Here is a 17,274-nt window from a genome sequence, read left to right on the forward strand (position 1 = left end):
GAAGGGGCTGGGGGGGACCCGGGCGTGCGTGCTGCCGGGTGCCGGGGGTGACCCCTCCTCTCCTCCCCACCAGCTGGGTGCTGGGGATGCGCGGTACCTGCCGGTGCCGAGGGGTTCAGCCCCCCGTTACCCCACCTCGGCGACCCCCCAGTTCCTGCCTGCTCCCAGCCGGGCCTGCGCTGGTGGGCTGCACCCCCCGCCCCAATAAACCCTCGGCTCGCAGCACCCCTCCATCTCCAGCCTGTGCGGGGGTGTTGTGGGGGGTTGTGCGGGGTCTGGTGGGAAGGGTCGGGGCGCAGGGACGGGGGGGGGGGGGCAGGGTGATGCCACCAGTCTGGGGGTGCCCGTGGGGTCCGCTGTCACGGTGGCCCCCAGGCAGGGGACCCTGTGCCCCCCACATTGCCCTTGGGGGGGCCGTGCGGGATACAAGGGACACCCCTGTCCCCAAACCTCCTCACACTGCGCGCCCCAGGGTGCTGCCCACCACCCCCGCACCCACGCCGCAGCCCCCCAGGACCCCCACCCGCCCACCCCCACAGAGGTGGGTGCTGAAGGCTGATGCTTTATTGAGATCCGGGATGGGGGTGCAGCCCCCCGCCATGGGGCCGGAGGGGGGGACACGGCAGCAGGGGGGTGCCCAGGGGGGCCGCAGGGCGGGGGGCACCGGGGGGGGCTGAGCCCCTCAGTACTCGCAGATGAAGGGCAGCCGCACCCGGCAGCGCAGGCTTCTCCAGCGCCCGTCTGGGGGGGGGGGGGAGAAGGGGTCAGCCCTGGCACCCAACAGCACCCACTGCCCCGGGGAGCAGCCCCCAGTCCCCGGGACCCGACCCCGAGCCCCCAGGGAGCACCCCCGAGCCCCCGGGACCCGACCCTGAGCCCCCGGGGAGCACCCCCAGCCCCCGGGACCCGACCCCGAGCCCCGGGGAGCCGCCCCCAGCCCCAGGCACCCGACCCTGAACCCCCGAGGAGCACCCCCCAAGCCCCGGGACCCGACCCCGAACCCCCGGGGAGCACGCCCAGCCCCCGGGACCCGACCCCAAGCCGGGACCTGACCCCGAGCCCCCATGGAACAGCCCCAAGCCCCGGGATCCGACCCTGACCCCCCGAGGAGCACCCCCAGTCCCAGTGAATCGACCCCGAACCCCATGGAGCAGCCCCCAGCCCCCGAGACCCGACCCTGACCCCCCGGGGAGCTCCCCCAGCCCCCGGGTGCCAGCCCCCGCGTCCCCAGACCCCCATCCCCGGGGGCCAGCCCCAGCCCCCGAGCCGCCAGCCCCCCGAGCCGCCCCCCGGGCACCCCGCCCCCCGCGGGCAGGGGTCCCAGCCCCCCCACCCCCCCCCCCCCGCGGGCAGGGGTCCCCCCCCGCACTGACTGTTGGTGCAGAGCGCGGTGCAGTAGCGGCGGGAGCGCAGCGGGAAGCCCCGCTGCCAGTGCGCGTAGTTGTAGCGGCTGCCGTCGGCCCAGCGGCACCGCACCGAGCGGCCCTGCGGGGGGGCGGCCGTGGGACCCCGGCCCCGGGCGGGGAACGGGGCGGCGGGCGGGCTGGGGCACCCGGCGTGGGCACTGGGAGCACTGGGACAGGGCTAGGGTATCCAGGGACAGATACTGGGGACACTGGGACAGGGAAAGGGCATCCAGGGACAGGTACTGGGGACATTGGGACAGGGCTGGGGCAGTCGGCATGGGCACTGGGGATCGGGCTGGGGACCCGTGGGGGGCACTGGGGACACTGGAACAGGATGGGGCACCTAGAGTGGGCACTGGGGACGGGGCTGCACACCCATGGGGGGCACTGGGGACACTGGGACAGGATGGCGTACCCAGGGTGAGCACTGGGGACACTGGGATGGGGCTGGGGTACCCAGGGACAGGTACTGGGGACACTGGGACAGGGCTGGGCACTCAGGGTGGGCACTGGGGACAGGGCTGGGGTGCCCAGGGACAGGTACTGTGGACACTGGGACAGGGGTGGGGCACCCAGGGTGGACACTGGATACACTGGGACAGGGACAGGGCACCCAGGGTGGGCACTGGGGACAGGGTTGGGGTACCCAGGGACAGGCACTGTGGACACTGGGACAGGACTGGGGCACCCAGGGTGGGCACTGGGGACAGGAGGACAGGGCTGAGGCACCCAGGGACAGGCACTGTGGACACTGGGACAGGGACAGGGCACCCAGAGTGGGCACGGCGGACACGGGGCCAGGCCTGCAGCCGCCGGTGTGGGCGGCGGGCGCGGGGGCTCCTTACCCTGGGGCGGGTGACGGCCCCGATCCAGACCTGCCCGCGGTTGGTGCAGAGCCGCGCCTGGCGCTGCAGGAAGGCGTTGGTGCGGGAGCTGTGGATGGAGGCCAGGCGCCCGCGGTAGCACTGGGCGCAGGTGCGCTGCGGGGGGCACGCCGGTCACCGGGGGGTCCCGGGGGGCAGGCGGTGCCCCCCCCAGGTCCCCCAGACCCCCATTGCCCACTGGCAGGCGGTGCCCCCCCAGACCCTCCAGTCCCCCATTGCCCACGGGCAGGCGGTGCCCCCCCCAGACCCTCCAGTCCCCCATTGCCCACGGGCAGGCGGTGCCCCCCCAGACCCTCCAGTCCCCCATTGCCCACGGGCAGGCGGTGCCCCCCCAGATCCCCCAGACCCCTATTGCCCACGGGCAGGCGGTGCCCCCCCAGACCCCCCAGACCCCCATTGCCACGGGCAGGCGGTGCCCCCCCAGACCCTCCAGACCCCCATTGCTCATGGGCAGGCGGTGCCCCCCCAGACCCCCCAGACCCCTATTGCCCACTAGCAGGCGGTGCCCCCCCAGACCCCCCAGACCCCCATTGCCCACGGGCAGGCGGTGCCCCCCCAGCCCCCGTTGCCCACCTCGGCGCTGTGGATGGTCTGGCAGCGGGTGACGACGACGTAGCGGTAGGTGGTGGCCGCCAGCGGGTCGGCGAGGCTGAAGGCCCGCGTCTCGCTGGCCAGCGGGCACCGGGCATCCTCCTCCTCCTCCTCCGGCACCTCCAGTGCTGCCACCTCTGCCTCGGGGCTGGCAGGGGCTGGGGGCAGCGGCCGGCGTCACCCCCGGGCACAGCGGGGGACCCGGGGAGCGGGGGTGTCCCCGGGGTGTCCCCCGCGGGGTGGGAGCACGGTGGGCACTCACCGGGGCGGCTGGCAGGGGCCGTGCCCAGCAGGGCCAGGGCGAGGAGCAGGCAGGGCAGCATGGCGGGGCTGGGGACAAGACACCCTGGGGAGATGCCACGTCCCCGGTCACCCCTCTGCCACCCTGGGGCCACCCCCGTGTCCCCAGTGCCCCTCTGCCACCTTCACGTGCCTTGTGCCCCACTGCCACCCCCAGCCTCACCCATCGTCCCCCACATCCCCCGTGCCACCCCCCTATGCCCCAGTGCCCCTCTGCCACCCCCAGCCTCACCCATCGCCCCCACATCCCCCATGCCACCCCCCCTATGCCCCAGCGTCCCTCTGTCACCCCCAGTGCCACCCTCGCAGCCCCCTGCCTCTCTGTGCCCCCCGTGTCCCTGGTTCCTCACTGCCATCCCCAGCGCCCCTCTGTGCCACCCCGTCCTCCCCGTGTCCCCCTGGCACCCCAGAGCCACCCGTGCCAGCCTCAGGGACACCCACCCCGGTGCCCTCAGCTGGGGGCTGAGCCCACCCCGCTGCCCCCATCCCCATCCCCGTCCCCGCTCCTCACCTGGTACCTGGGGGGTCTGCCCGCTGCAGGCTGGGGGGCTCTGCCCGCTGTCACCCTTATAGCGGCGACGGGGCCACGTGTCCCCAACCACAGCCTTGCGTCACCCCAGCCCCAGCCCCGCTGCGGCCCCCCACCCGCCAACCGCCGGGCACGGGGGGGGGGACCCGGGGGGGCCCTGCTGGGATGGTGCACGGGGTGCGTTGGGTCCGGGGCAGGGGGCTTCTGGGGTGGGGGGTGCAGAGGAGAGGGGCGCGGGGGGCACGGGCAGGGGCTGCGGGGGCTCAGGGTGCAGAGGGCACGGGGTGGGGGCTGCAGGGGTCGTGGGGGTGTGAGGGTGTCGGGCAGGGGGGCTGCAGGGGGTTGGGGGTGGCGGGGGGCACAGGCATCCAGGCTGAGGGTGTTGTGGGGATGTGAGGGTGTTGGGCAGGGGGGCGCGAACACGGGGGCTGCAGGGGCTTGGGGCGCAGCGGGCATGGGGTGGGGGCTGCGGGGGTCGTGGGGGTGCAAGAGGCCCAGGGATGGGGGCTACGGGGGTTCAGGGTGCAGCGGGCACAGGGGGTGGAGGTTGTGGGGGTGCCCAGGGGAGGGCTGTGCGGTGCTGAGCCGTGTGCGGGGCCGGGGGGGGCTCGGGGCAGGGGCCACCCCGGGGGCGGACATGCGGGGGGGGCTGTGGGCCAACGGCCGGGCTGGACTCTGGGGGCCGTGGCCGTTGGGGAGGAAACGGCCCTTGGGCAAGCGCTGCCCGGCGGGAGATGGTATCAGCACCCCAACCCCCCCAGCACCCCAAACCCCCAGCACCCCCTGCCCGGGACCCCTGTGCCCCACACACCCACCCCCGCAGCCCCCACCCCACGCCCTGTGCACCCCAGACCCCCCCCGAAGCTGGCACAGGTGGCTCTGGGGTGCCAGGGGGACAGGGTGGGGGGGGACAGGGTGGCACAGGGTGCCCAGGGATCGGGGTGTCCCCAGGGATGGGGGGGGGGATCCAGGGACGTGGGGGGGCTGGGGGCCGCAAGGGTGGCAGCAGGGGCACTGGGGAAGGTGGAGGGACAGCAGGGACACGGTGGGGGGCAGCGGGGCAGGATGGGGGTGAGGGACACAGGGTGGCACCGGGGGTGGCAGAGGGACACTGGGGCATAGGGGAGTGCACTGGGGACCTGCACTGGCCCCTGTCCCTGACCCAGTAACCCAGAGGTGCTGTGTGCCAGGGGCCGGGGGGGGGTGGGGTGTCTGTGCCCCCCAGCCCTGGGAGGCAGTGGGGTGCCCAACCCCATAGCAGACACCAGAGAAGCCCCAGCTTCACGGGAGCGGCACAGCGAGTGGAGAAGCCACCAATGTTTATTCCCTTCTGAACCCCCCCCCCCCGAGTCCAACAGACAAACGGGGGGCAGCGGGTGCTGGGCCGGTGCCTGGTGGGTGCGGGGCTCAGTGCGGCGTCTCGGTGGGGGTCTTGGCGCCTGGGGGGGCTACAAGGGGGGTGCCGGCACCCTCCAGCTCCTTGGCTCGCCGCCGGCACTCGCGGGCCACCACCACGGGGCTGACGAAGGCCACCAGCACCACGGCGATCAGCCCTAAGTTCACCTGTGGGGGGGGGTGTCAGGGCATGGGGCCGGGGGGCCGACCCCACCCAAGGGGGTGCCCTGGGCCAGCCCCACAGCCCCCCCAGGCTCCCTGTGCTGGGCGCAGGACCCCCCACTCCCCACGGGGCAGGACCCCCACTCCCCACGGGGCAGGACCCCCACTCTACGACGGACCAGGGCCAGGTCCCCAGCCCACGGCGGGGCAGTGGGACCCCGTGGGGCCGGCCCCCCCCCCGGGGCAGACACTCACGTAGAAGGGGTCCCCGCGGAGGGGCCCCTGCACCAGGGCGACGCAGGGGTACTGCAGCAGGGCCACCAGCGCCGACAGCGCCATGGCCAGCCCGTACAGCTTCCCGAAGTGCTGCGGGGGGAACCTGCCCGGCCACCCGCGTCACTGCCCCACCCTGACACCCCTGACACCCCCACCCCGACCCCTGCCCGGCCACCCGCCGCGTCACCGCGCCACCCTGACACCCCTGACACCCCTGACACCGCCACCCCGACCCCTGCCCGGCCACCCGCCGCGTCACCGCCCCACACCGACACCCCTGACACCCCTAATCCCCACCCCGTCCCCTGCCCGGCCACCCGCCGTGTCACCACCCCACCCTGACACCCCTGACACCCCCACCCCGACCCCTGCCCGGCCACCCGCCACGTCACCGCCGCACCCTGACACCTCCCACCCTGTCCCCTGCCACCCCCCTACCCTGTCCCCCAACACCCTGACCCCACTATCCTGTCCCCTGCCACCCTGTCTCCCACCACCCTGACCCTGCCGCTCTGTCCCCTGCCACCCTGTCCCCACCACCCTGTCCCTGCCGCCCTGTCCCCACCACCCTGACCCCTGCCACCCTGACCCCACCACCCTGACCCTGCCGCCCTGTCCCCTGCCACCCTGTCCCCACCACCTTGTCCCTGCCACCCTATCCCCAGCCATCCTGTTCCTGCCACCCTGTCCCCTGCCATCCCCACGATGACCCTGCCACCATCCGCTGCCACCACCACCCTGTCCTCCACTGAGCTGTCCCCTGCCACCCTGATCCCCACCACCCTGTCCCTGCCACCTTGTCCCCTGCCACCCTGACCCCACCACCTTGACCCCACCACCCTGACCCTGCTGCCCTGTCCCTGATGCCCTGTCCCCTGCCACCCTGTCCCCACCACCCTGACCCCTGCCACCCTGTCCCTGCACCCTATCCCCTGCTGCCTTGTCCCCCGCCGCCCTGTCCCCCACCACCCTGTCCCTGCCATCCTGTCCCTGCCACCACAGCTCTGCCTCCTCCCTCCCTGCCCCCTGCCACTGCCCGGTCCCCACTGCCCGGTGCCCATGCCCGATGCCCACACCCGGTGCCCACGCCCGGTCCCCATGCCCGGTCCCCACTGCCTGGTCCCCATGCCCGGTGCCCATGCCCGGTGCCCAGGCCCGGTGCCCACGCCCGGTCCCCGTGCCCGGTCCCCACGCCCGGTGCCCACACCCGGTCCCCAGGCCCGGTCCCCACTGCCTGGTCCCCATGCCCGGTGCCCACGCCTGGTCCCCACGCCCGGTGCCCACGCCTGGTGCCCACGCCCGGTCCCCGTGCCCGGTCCCCACGCCCGGTGCCCATGCCCGGTGCCCACGCCCGGTCCCCACGCCCGGTCCCCACGCCCAGTGCCCACGCCCGGTGCCCACACCCGGTCCCCATGCCCGGTCCCCACTGCCTGGTCCCCATGCCCGGTGCCCACGCCCGGTCCCCACGCCCGGTGCCCACGCCCGGTGCCCACGCCCGGTCCCCGTGCCCAGTCCCCGTGCCCGGTGCCCGCCGGACTCACGCGATGGCCAGGAAGGCGGCGTTGCCGCCGTAGAGGAAGGAGCGGCTCAGCACCTGCAGCGCGAAGGTGGCGAACTGGACGGGCAGCACGGGCACCGCCGCGCAGACCGAGAAGAGCACGCCCTGCGTCACCGTCACCGCCAGCGACAGCACGGAGGCCCGCAGGTCAGCCAGCACCCCCAGGGCTCCTGCGGGCACCCAGCGGTCGGGGCGCGGCCGGACACGTCCCCAGGGGCCGGGGCACCCAGCCACCAGCCCCGCGGAGGGCACCGGGGGGACGTCGGCAGCGCGGATGCCGCCGGGGACCCGCGGGGCCGGTTACCCTGGGGGCGGGGGGCTTTGCCCCGCTTGTGCCGGTCGAGGATGAGGCCGTTCCACGGGGCGCAGACCACCCCGCAGAGCTGGGTGAAGGCGAAGGCGTTGGTGTAGGTGCTCACTGCGGGGGAGACAGCGTCAGGGCGGGGGACCCGTCCCCGTCGCGTGTCCCCCCCCCCGGTGCCGCCGGCCGCGCCGTACCCAGGCGGGGGTCTCCGCGGGCCAGGTGGTCGAGGAGGGGGTTGAGGGTGCCGATGAAGAGGTAGTGGCGCAGCTGCAGCACGGAGAGCCAGGCCACGTGCCAGGCGAAGAGCCCCGAGCGCACGCAGGCGCCGAAGGCCACGGCAGGGGGGTCCCCGCTGCCTGCGCCCGGGGGTCAGCGCCGCACCGGCACCGGCCCCGCCCCCTGCCACCCGTGCCCCGCCCAATTCCTCCCCGACCCCGCCCCCTGCCGCCCATGCCCCGCCCAATTCCTCCCCGCCCCGCCCCCTGCCGCCCATGCCCCGCCCAATTCCTCCCCGACCCCGCCCCCTGCCACCTATGCCCCGCCCAATTCCTCCCCGCCCCCACCCCCTGCCACCCACACCCCGCCCAATTCCTCCCCGACCCCGCCCCCTGCCACCCATGCCCCGCCCAATTCGTCCCCAGCCCCGCCCACTTCTGCCCCACCCACACGCCACGCCCTGTCATCTGCATAGCCCAGCCCACAGCTCGTCCCTTCAGCCACGCCCACCCCCTGGCCAGTCACCACCACGGCCACGCCCACCCCAGACGAGTCCAGCCCCGCCCCCGCGGACACACCCCGCCCCCGGCACCTTGGGGGGCGCCGGGCTCCAGGGGGGTCTCCTCGGGGACCGCCTCCCCTGGTGGGCGCTTCTCCTCATAGGTGCGGTATGACTGGCCCCGCCCCACACACTGCAGCCTGTGGCACCGCCCACCCCGTCACGCCCCGCCCCCCACCGCCCCAGGGTGGGACCTGCCGGCCACCACGGGACGGGACCCACCAACGACCGGATGGGACCCACCACCACCCAAGGGATGGGAACCACCAACCACCATGGGATGGGACCCACCACCATTCACGGGCTGGGACCCACCAAACACCCAAGGGATGGGACCCACCAACCACCCATGGGATGGAACCCACCACCACCCATGGGATAGGACCCACCAACCACCCATGGGATGGGACCCCCCACCACCCATGGGATGGGACCCACCACCACCCATGGGATGGAACCCACCACCACCCATGGGATGGGACCCACCAGATGGGACCCACCACCACCCATGGGATGGAACCCACCACCACCCACCACCCATGGGATGGGACCCACCACCCATGGGACAGGACCCACCACCCATGGGATGAAACCCACCACCCATGGGACAGGACCCACCACCACCCATGGGACGGGACCCACCAGCCACCCATGGGATGGAACCCACCACCCATGGGATGGAACCCACCACCCATGGGACAGGACCCACCACCACCCATGGGATGGGACCCACCAACCACCCATGGGATGGAACCCACCACCCATGGGATGGAACCCACCACCCGTGGGACAGGCCCCACCGCGGCCCCCCCGAGGCCCGCAGCCCGGCCACGGGGACCCCCTACCCGTAGTCGTAGGCGGGGGGCAGCGGGTAGGGGATGCGGGTGCGGGGCATGAGGAAGAGGGTGCGCAGCAGGTGCCAGGCGCTGCAGGCCGCCATGGCCAGGAACATGGTCCGCAGGGACAGCCCCTGCTCGTACAGCACCTGGGGACAGGTGGGGACAGGGACAGGCTGCCACCGGGCCACACCGGCCCCCCCACCAGCCCAGCCTGCGGCCCCCGCTGCGTCCCCACGTGCGGCCCCAGATGTGTCCCCAGATGTGCTCCCGCCGTGACCCAGCTCTGTCCCCTGGCTGTGTCCCCCGCTGTGACCCAGCTGTCCCCAGCTCGGTCCCCAGCCCTCCCCGTGGTGCCTGTGCCAGGAACGGGCACCCAGGGGCACCCAGCACCCCCCCCCGCACCTCCACGTCCCCCCCTCCCCCCCCACCTTGACGATGAGGAAGACAGCGGACGAGGAGTCGAAGGCCCCGTTGTAGAGGGTGATGATGATGGAGCGGTACTTCCCAAAGAGGTTGCCCACCTGGCACGGGGAGACCCCCACCCTGCGCCGTCAGGAGACCCCCCCCCAGCACCGGGCAGGGTGCCCTGGCCGCAGGGTGGGGGTCGGGGTGCCAGGAAACCTCACCTGCATGTTGGTGAGGATGAGGAGGATGCCGCCCACCGACAGCATGGACATGGCCGGGAAGAGCAGCACCGCCAGCTCTGGGGACACGGGGGTCAGCGGGGACAAGGGGGGGGGGCCCCACTGCGTCCCCCCCCCCCCCCCCGGGGCGGGGGCACCTGCTGCCCGCGGGGTCTCACCTGGGGTGGAGAAGGCGACGAGCAGGGTCCCGCCGGTGTAGAGGGAGCTGAGACATGGGGGTGACACGTGGGGACGGGGTCCTGGGGGGCAGCTGGCACCCAGCCCAGCACCCCAATATCTCACGGGTGACCCCCCGGGGCCAAGGGGCGTGGGGACACGGTTATGGGGGGGTCCCTGGGGACACCTGAAGGCGGATGAGGGGCTGGGGGCAAACCCCCCGGGGCTGCGCGGGACAGCTGGTGGCACTGGGGGACGGGCGCCAGGAGGGCTGTGCCCCCCCTCACTGCCCCACAGCCAGCGCCCTGCGCTGGCACGGGGACCCCCCCAGCCATCACGGGGTCCCCCCCGGCGCCTGCCCGACCCGGCCTGGCTGCCGCGATAACCGCCCGCTCCCCCCCGCGCCCCGGGGTGCCCCAGCCCCCACCCACATGGCGATGAGGCGGGCGACGGCGGTGCCGAAGCGGTCGAAGATGACGCCCATGGGGAAGGTCATGAAGTTGTTCATGAAGGAGGCGATGGTGAAGACCAGGGAGAACTGCTCGTCCTGCTGGCTGCAGTCTGCGGGGCGGCCGTCAGCGGGGCGCGGGGCGTGGGGACAGCGGGGACAGCAGGGACACAGGCACAGGGACAGCGGGGACAGCAGGGACACGGGCACAGGGACAGCAGGGACAGCAGGGACACGGGCACAGGGACAGCGGGGGCACAGGGACCACGGGGCGTCGGGACAGCAGAGACACGGGCACAGGGACAGCGGGGGCATGGGGACGCGGGGACGCAGGGTCTCGGGACAGCAGGGACACAGGCACAGGGACAGCGGGGACGCGGGGATGCGGGGTGTCAGGACAGCAGGGACACGGGCACAGGGACAGCGGGGGCATGGGGACGCGGGGACGCAGGGTGTCGGGACAGCAGGGACACAGGCACAGAGACAGCAGGGACGCGGGGATGCGGGGCATTGGGACAGCAGGGACACGGGCACAGGGACAGCAGGGACAGTGGGGGCACGGGCACAGGGACAGCGGGGGCACGGGGACGCGGGGTGTCAGGACAGCAGGGACACGGGCATAGGGACAGAGGGCACGCGGGGATGCGGGGCATCGGGACAGGGGGGACAGCAGGGACACGGGCACCACAGGGGATTAGGACAGTGAGGACAGTGGGGACATGGCCACAGGGACAGCAGGGACACGGGCACCACAGGGGATTAGGACAGCAGGGACAGTGGGGACATGAGCATGGGGACAGCGGGAACAAGGGCACAGGGACAGCAGGGACAGTGGGCACCACAGGGCATCAGGGCAGTGGGGACATGGGCATGGGGACAGTGGGCACATGGGCACCACAGGGGATTAAGACAGTGGGGACAGTGGGGACATGAGCATGGGGACAGCGGGGACACGGGCACAGGGACAGGGGGGACATTGGGCACCACAGGGCATCAGGATAGTGGGGATAGTGGGGACATGAGCATGGGGACAGTGGGGACAGGGACAGCGGGGACATGGGGCACCACAGGGCATCAGGATAGTGGGGACAGCAGGGACATGGGGACCACAGGGAATCAGGACAGCGGGGACACGGGCACAGGAACAGCAGGGACGCGGGGACCAGGACAGCAGGCAGCTGGGTGCTGGTGGTGGGGACGCGAGGGCACCTGAGGCCACCAGCACCCCAGGCCACCAGCGCGGGGGGGCTGGCTGGGGCCGGTGGCAGTGGGGACAGGTGACTTACCGGGCAGCAGGGTGCGGTTGGGGCCGGTGGCAGTGGGGACAGGGGCCGTACCGGGCGGCAGGGTGCGGCTGGGGCCGGCGGTGGCGGGGGGCAGGGGGCCGGGGGCGGGGGGCCGGCAGAGGTCCCCGAAGTAGCCGTGCTCCTTGAGGACGAAGACGAGGGAGGCCCAGCCGAAGACGACGCCGCAGAAGACCCCGCACTCCAGCAGCCCCGAGACCAGGGTCCCCAGGCGCTTGGCCACCCCCGCGCCCGCCATGTCACCGGCCGGGTCGGGGGGTCACCTGCGGGGTGACGAGCGCGAGGGGGGGTCACACCCCGCCTGGCACCCCCGCGGGGACGCCCCCCGCGCCCACCCCACGCCCGCAGCGGGGGCTCGGGGGCACGCGGGGGGCACGTGGCCGCCCGGGCAAAGGCCACCGCGGCCCCGGCTCTGCCCCTTGTCCCCTTGTCCCCGTCCGCCGGCGGCTGGCACCGGTCCCCTGCGCGCCGGGGCACGGGCCAGGACCCTGCCCGCGGCCGGGGTCTGCACACACGCGTGTGCTCACATGAACACGCGTGCTCACACGCACACACACGCGTGCCGGCACCCCGGCGTACCCCCACCCACCCGCGAGGCCGGGTCCTCACCGCCGTCACCGCCGCCGCGGAGCTGGGACCCCGCACCCCCCGCACGCGTCTCCCGGGAGCACCCCCGGGCCCCCGCCGCTGCTGGCGCCCGATAGTGGCTCGGCCCCCCCCGCTGCGCCGGGACCCCCCCCCGCAGGCTCCTTATCTCCCCGCGCCAGCCCGTCCCGGGGACCTGCCACCTCCCCTGGGCGCCTGGCGTGTCCCCTGGGGACCTGGCACAGCCCTGGGGACCCTGGCACAGCCCCCCTGGGGACATTGGCGCAGCCCCCCTGGGCGCCCCGGCACCCCCCGGGGGACCTGGCACAGCCCTGGGGACATTGGCACAGCCCCCCTGGGGGCCCCGGCACCCCCCAGGGGACCTGGCACCCCCCAGGGGACCTGGCACAGCCCTGGGGACATTGGCACAGCCCTGGGGATGCTGGCACACCCCCCCTGGGCGCCCCGGCACCCCCCGGGGGACCTGGCACCCCCCAGGGGACCTGGCACAGCCCTGGGGACATTGGCACAGCCCTGGGGATGCTGGCACAGCCCCTGGGAACCTGGCACGGCCCCTGGGGACACTGGCACGCTGCCGGGCACGCCGACACACCCCTTGGGGACAGTGACACACACCCTGGGGACAGTGACACCCCCTGGGGCCCCAGCACAGCCCCTGGGGACATTGGCACGGCCCCTGAGGACCCTGGCCTGGCTCTCGGGGACACCGTCACTCCTCAGGGACCCCATCACGCCCCCAGCCACCCCGGCACACTGCTGGGGACCGTGACATGTCCCCTGGGGACACCGCCACATCCCTGGGGACCCGCCACACCCCTGGGGACCCGTCACACCCCTGGGGAGCTGCCACTCCCAGGGGACACCCCTGCCAACCCACCTGGCCGGGACCTCCGGTCCCTCGGTGTCACCGGCACAGCCTGCAGCCGGGTGCCACCGGTGCCACCGTGCCCCGTGTCCCCGCTCACCCGCGGGCTCCCTGCACCCCCCGCGTCACCGCGTCGCCGCTGTCCCGCAGCCTGTCCCCGCGCCGGCCCGGCGTAATGGCCGGTAATGAGGCCTCATTACAGCGGCCGCGGCTAAAGATTAACCCGGGCCGGGGGACACGGGGGGGCCGGGGGACACGGGGGGGCCGCGCCAGCGTCACCTGCCCGGCGCGGGGGGGCACCCACCGGGGCACCGAGGGCATGGCCCGCGCCGCTGGTGACACCGCGCTGGCACCCCGGGACAGCGCGTCATGGGGTCACTGCTGGGGGCACCCCGGGACATCGGGTCATGGGGTCACTGCTGGGGGCACCCCGGGACACCCGGGTGTCACTTGCCACCAAGCCACACTTACTGGTCTCTCCCAGCCTTACTGGTGTGTCCCAGCCTTACTGGTGTGTCCCACCCAGCCTTACTGGTCTCTCCCAGCCTTACTGGTCTCTCCCAGCCTTACTGGTCTCTCCCACCCAGCCTTACTGGTCTCTCCCAGCCTTACTGGTCTCTCCCACCCAGCCTTACTGGTGTGTCCCAGCCTTACTGGTCTCTCCCACCCAGCCTTACTGGTCTCTCCCAGCCTTACTGGTCTCTCCCACCAGCCTTACTGGTCTCTCCCAGCCTTACTGGTCTCTCCCACCCAGCCTTACTGGTCTCTCCCAGCCTTACTGGTCTCTCCCACCCAGCCTTCCTGGTCTCTCCCAGCCTTACTGGTCTCTCCCACCCAGCCTTACTGGTCCCTCCCAGCCTTACTGGTCTCTCCCACCCAGCCTTACTGGTGTGTCCCACCCAGCCATACTGGTCTCTCCCAGCCTTACTGGTCTCTCCCACTCAGCCTTACTGGTGTGTCCCAGCCTTACTGGTGTGTCCCACCCAGCCTTACTTGTCTCTCCCAGCCTTACTGGTCTCTCCCACCCAGCCCTACTGGTGTGTCCCAGCCTTACTGGTGTGTCCCACCCAGCCTTACTGGTCTCTCCCAGCCTTACTGGTCTCTCCCACCCAGCCTTACTGGTGTGTCCCAGCCTTACTGGTGTGTCCCACCCAGCCTTACTGGTCTCTCCCAGCCTTACTGGTCTCTCCCACTCAGCCTTACTGGTGTGTCCCACCCAGCCATACTGGTCTCTCCCAGCCTTACTGGTCTCTCCCACCCAGCCTTACTGCTGTGTCCCAGCCTTACTGGTCTCTCCCACCCAGCCTTACTGGTCTCTCCCAGCCTTACTGGTCTCTCCCACCCAGCCTTACTGGTGTGTCCCAGCCGTACTGGGGAGCCCCCACACTGGTGAGCGGGAGGTCCCGGGTCGGGGTCCCTGGCCCTGCTGGCTGCAGCCCCTGCAGCCGCGCTGGCCCTGCCCCGCGTCCCCCCGAGCACGGCCGGGGGCAGCTGGGGACAGCGGATGCGTGGCCCCCCCCGCAGCGAGGGACCCCGGCGTCCGGCGGGGTGCGGGCTGGCTCCGGCCTCGCTCATTTTAATAATTAATGGTAACGAAGGCCAGTTCTTTCCTGCGGGGACTGCCCGGTGCCCCGGCAGCCAGCGTGTGGCTTCTCCAGAGGCTGCTACGGGGCTGGGCCGCGGGTGCCCTCCGTGCCCCCCGCAGCCGTCCCGCGTGGGGCGTGGGGTGCGGGGAGGGGGGCAGTGCCAGCACCCCACAGCGCGGGGGCAGGGGTGGCGGTGCGGGGTGGGCGGCGGCAGCCCCGGCCGCGGGGACTTTGCCCGCGCACGTGTGGCGGGGGGACACGTGTGGCGGGGGGGCACAAGCGTGGAAGGGGAAACACGCGTGGAAGGGGGCGGGCAGCCGTGGGGCACAGCCGCGCCGGCGCCCAGAGCCCGCCCCACGCCGTGGGGCACCCTGGGGTGCTCGGGTGGGGGGGTGGGGGGGGATGCAGGGCACATGGTGGCAGCGGGATGAGCGCGGGTGGGGGCACCCCCCGGCACAGCCCTGCTCCCCACCCGCGGTGCTGCCCCGCACCCCCCCTCACCCCCTCCATCCCCCCCTTTCCCCCGCCCCACGCGGGACAGCCCGCTCGCTGCCTCCCCACGCGGCGGCTGCGGCCTTCCGGGCCCCTCGCTCCCGCCCGGCCCCCCCCGCCGCATCCCCGCGCGCTGCTCACCCGCGTCCCGCGTCCCGCATCCCGCATCCCGCGTCCCGGCCCGGCGGGGGGGCGGGCGGAGGGACCTGCGCGGCTCCCCGGCCCGGCGCGGCGCGGGGTCCCGGTGCCCCCGGCGCTGCCCGTCTCTCCGCGGCGGCGGGAGGGGCGGGGCGTGGCGGGGAGGGGAGGGGCGCGGCGTCCCGGCCACGCCCCCTCCCGGGCGGGGCGGGAGCGCGAGCGGCGCGGGGGGGTCACCCCGGGGGTCCGGCCCGGGGGGGGTTGCCCCGGCCGAGAGCCCTCCCCGCGGGGGGGGCCACGGCGCTGACCCCCCCACCGTGTGCCCACTGACCCCCCCCCCCCCCCGGTGCCACCCGTGTGCGGGACACCCCCGTGCGTGGACCCCGCGTCACCCCCGGACCCCCCCCGCCGCCCCCAGCTGTGCTTACCCGGGGGTCCCGAGACCTCCAGCTGTGGCCCCCCCGGAGCCCCCCCTGCCCTCCCGTCACCCCCCCTTGGCCACCCACGTCGCGCCTGCTGCTCTGTCCCTCCGTCCCCCCACCGCCCCACCCACCCGTCTGTCCGTCTGTCCGTCCGTCCGTCCGTCTGTCCGTGGGCGCGGGCAGCCCCCCGGCCTGTCCCCACCCGGCCCCACCCCTCCAGCAGCCACACGTCTGTTCATCACCCACCCGTCCGTCTGTCACCCACCCGTCCGTCTGTCACCCATCCTTCTGTCCATCACCCGTCCGTCTGTCCATCTGTCCGCCTGCCCAGCCGCCCTCCACCCACCCAGCCAGCCATCTGTCCGTCCGTCTCTCCAGCCACTCTCCACCCCACCCTCCGTCTGTCTGTCCATCTGTCCGTCTCTCCAGCCACCCTCTACCCCACTGTCCATCCATCTGTCCATCCATCCATCTCTGCAGCCGCCTTCCACCCCTACGTCCATCCGTCTGTCCATCCCTCCGTCTCACCAGCCATTCTCCACCCCACCGTCTGTCCGTCTCTCCATCAGTCTGTCTCTCCAGCCGCCCTCCACCCAGCTGTCTGTCTGTCCATCCCTCTGTCTCTCCAGCTGCCTTCTACCCAGCCATCCATCCGCCTGTCCATCTGTCCGTCTCTCCAGCTGCCCTCCGCCCTGCCGTCTGTCCATCTGTCCATCCCTCCGTCTCTCCAGCCACTCTCTGCCCTGCCGTCTGTCTGTCTGTCCATCCCTCCGTCTCTCCAGCTGCCCTTCACCCAGCAATCCGTCGGTCTGTCCATCCATCTGCCTCTCCAGCTGCCTGCCACCCCACCGTCTGTCCATCTGTCCCTCCCTCCGTCTCTCCAGCTGCCCTCCACTCTGCTGTCCGTCCATCTGTCCATCTGTCTACCTCTCCAGCCGCCCTCCACCAAGCCGTCGGTCTGTCTGTCCATCCCTCCATCTGCCCTCCTCCCAGCCGTCTGTCCATCTGTCCTTCTCTCCAGCCACCCTCCACCCCGCAGTCTGTCCATCCCTCCGTCTCTCCAGCCGCCCGCCACCCCGCCATCAGTCCGTCCGTCCGTCCGTCTCTCCAGCCACTCTCCACCCCACCGTACGTCCGTCTGTCCATCCCTCCGTCTCTCCTTCCGCCCTCCCACCCGTCCCTGCGTGGCCCCACGCCACCCACCTCTGCCCACCCCGGGCCTGCTCGGCAGCGTCAGGGCCTGCCCGCCCGTCCCCCCGTCCCCAGCCTCCCCACGCGGGTGGGCGCAGCCCCCACGGGTGGGTGCCTCCCCCGGGACGCCCTGCAGAGCCCCCAGCCCCTCTCCCCACGGGGGGGTTCGCGGGCCGGCGTGGCCGTGGGGTCACCGGTGGGGCGGGGAGCGGATGGCGGCCCCTGAGTCAGCCCCGCGCCGCCCACGCCCACACCCACGGGTGCCCGCCGCGCCAGCTTGTGGCATTTCGCTCGCCGGGAGCCGCGCCGGAGACGGAGCCGCAAACACGCCGCCGTGCCAGCTTCTGCCGCCCAGCCTGGCGCGGACACGCGTGGGCCCCTCCCCACCCCCCGCGGGCGGCAG

General features: G+C 73.5%; 2 protein-coding genes across 6 annotated transcripts; both read right to left on the reverse strand.

Annotated features, from left to right (window-relative positions):
• Positions 1-558: 558 nt before the first annotated feature.
• PRG2 (proteoglycan 2, pro eosinophil major basic protein) lies at positions 559-3,770 on the reverse strand. 3 transcript variants are annotated; one of them, XM_075426389.1, is made up of 6 exons: positions 3,693-3,770; positions 3,144-3,227; positions 2,864-3,039; positions 2,252-2,339; positions 1,374-1,485; positions 559-741 (listed from the first exon to the last, which is right to left on the reverse strand). In XM_075426389.1, the coding sequence occupies exons 2-6, from the start codon at positions 3,202-3,204 to the stop codon at positions 564-566; spliced, it is 615 nt and encodes a 204-aa protein (XP_075282504.1). In that variant the 5' UTR covers positions 3,205-3,227; positions 3,693-3,770; the 3' UTR covers positions 559-563. The 3 variants fall into 3 exon arrangements, with proteins under 3 accessions (XP_075282504.1, XP_075282505.1, XP_075282506.1); XM_075426390.1 differs by having other exon boundaries at positions 3,144-3,211; positions 3,693-3,760; XM_075426391.1 differs by having other exon boundaries at positions 610-741; positions 2,252-2,386.
• A 1,242-nt stretch (positions 3,771-5,012) lies between these two features.
• On the reverse strand, positions 5,013-15,374 carry SLC43A3 (solute carrier family 43 member 3). Of its 3 annotated transcripts, none has more exons than XM_075426386.1 (13): positions 15,262-15,374; positions 11,554-11,834; positions 10,251-10,380; positions 9,822-9,868; positions 9,646-9,722; positions 9,448-9,540; positions 9,026-9,165; positions 8,214-8,320; positions 7,600-7,761; positions 7,406-7,519; positions 7,085-7,271; positions 5,523-5,646; positions 5,013-5,273 (listed from the first exon to the last, which is right to left on the reverse strand). In XM_075426386.1, the coding sequence occupies exons 2-13, from the start codon at positions 11,807-11,809 to the stop codon at positions 5,118-5,120; spliced, it is 1,593 nt and encodes a 530-aa protein (XP_075282501.1). In that variant the 5' UTR covers positions 11,810-11,834; positions 15,262-15,374; the 3' UTR covers positions 5,013-5,117. The 3 variants fall into 3 exon arrangements, with proteins under 3 accessions (XP_075282501.1, XP_075282502.1, XP_075282503.1); XM_075426387.1 differs by lacking the exon at positions 15,262-15,374 and adding an exon at positions 13,055-13,219; XM_075426388.1 differs by lacking the exon at positions 15,262-15,374 and adding an exon at positions 12,181-12,247.
• Between the last annotated feature and the right edge of the window lie 1,900 nt (positions 15,375-17,274).

The sequence above is a fragment of the Opisthocomus hoazin genome, chromosome 7 (assembly GCF_030867145.1).
Source record: "Opisthocomus hoazin isolate bOpiHoa1 chromosome 7, bOpiHoa1.hap1, whole genome shotgun sequence".
NCBI lineage: Eukaryota > Metazoa > Chordata > Aves > Opisthocomiformes > Opisthocomidae > Opisthocomus > Opisthocomus hoazin.

Coding starts and splice junctions, on each gene's coding strand:
- PRG2 (XM_075426389.1), bottom strand. CDS start 3,204: ATGCTGCCCTGCCTGCTCCTCGCCCTGGCCCTGCTGGGCACGGCCCCT. Junction 3,040..3,143: donor GGCCCCTGCCAGCCGCCCCG/GTGAGTGCCCAC, acceptor CGCTGCCCCCAG/CCCCTGCCAGCCCCGAGGCA. Junction 742..1,373: donor CACCGCGCTCTGCACCAACA/GTCAGTGCGGGG, acceptor CCCCCCCCCCAG/ACGGGCGCTGGAGAAGCCTG.
- SLC43A3 (XM_075426386.1), bottom strand. CDS start 11,809: ATGGCGGGCGCGGGGGTGGCCAAGCGCCTGGGGACCCTGGTCTCGGGG. Junction 7,520..7,599: donor CCGCGGAGACCCCCGCCTGG/GTACGGCGCGGC, acceptor TCTCCCCCGCAG/TGAGCACCTACACCAACGCC. Junction 5,647..7,084: donor GCCGCCTTCCTGGCCATCGC/GTGAGTCCGGCG, acceptor GTGGCCGGGCAG/GTTCCCCCCGCAGCACTTCG.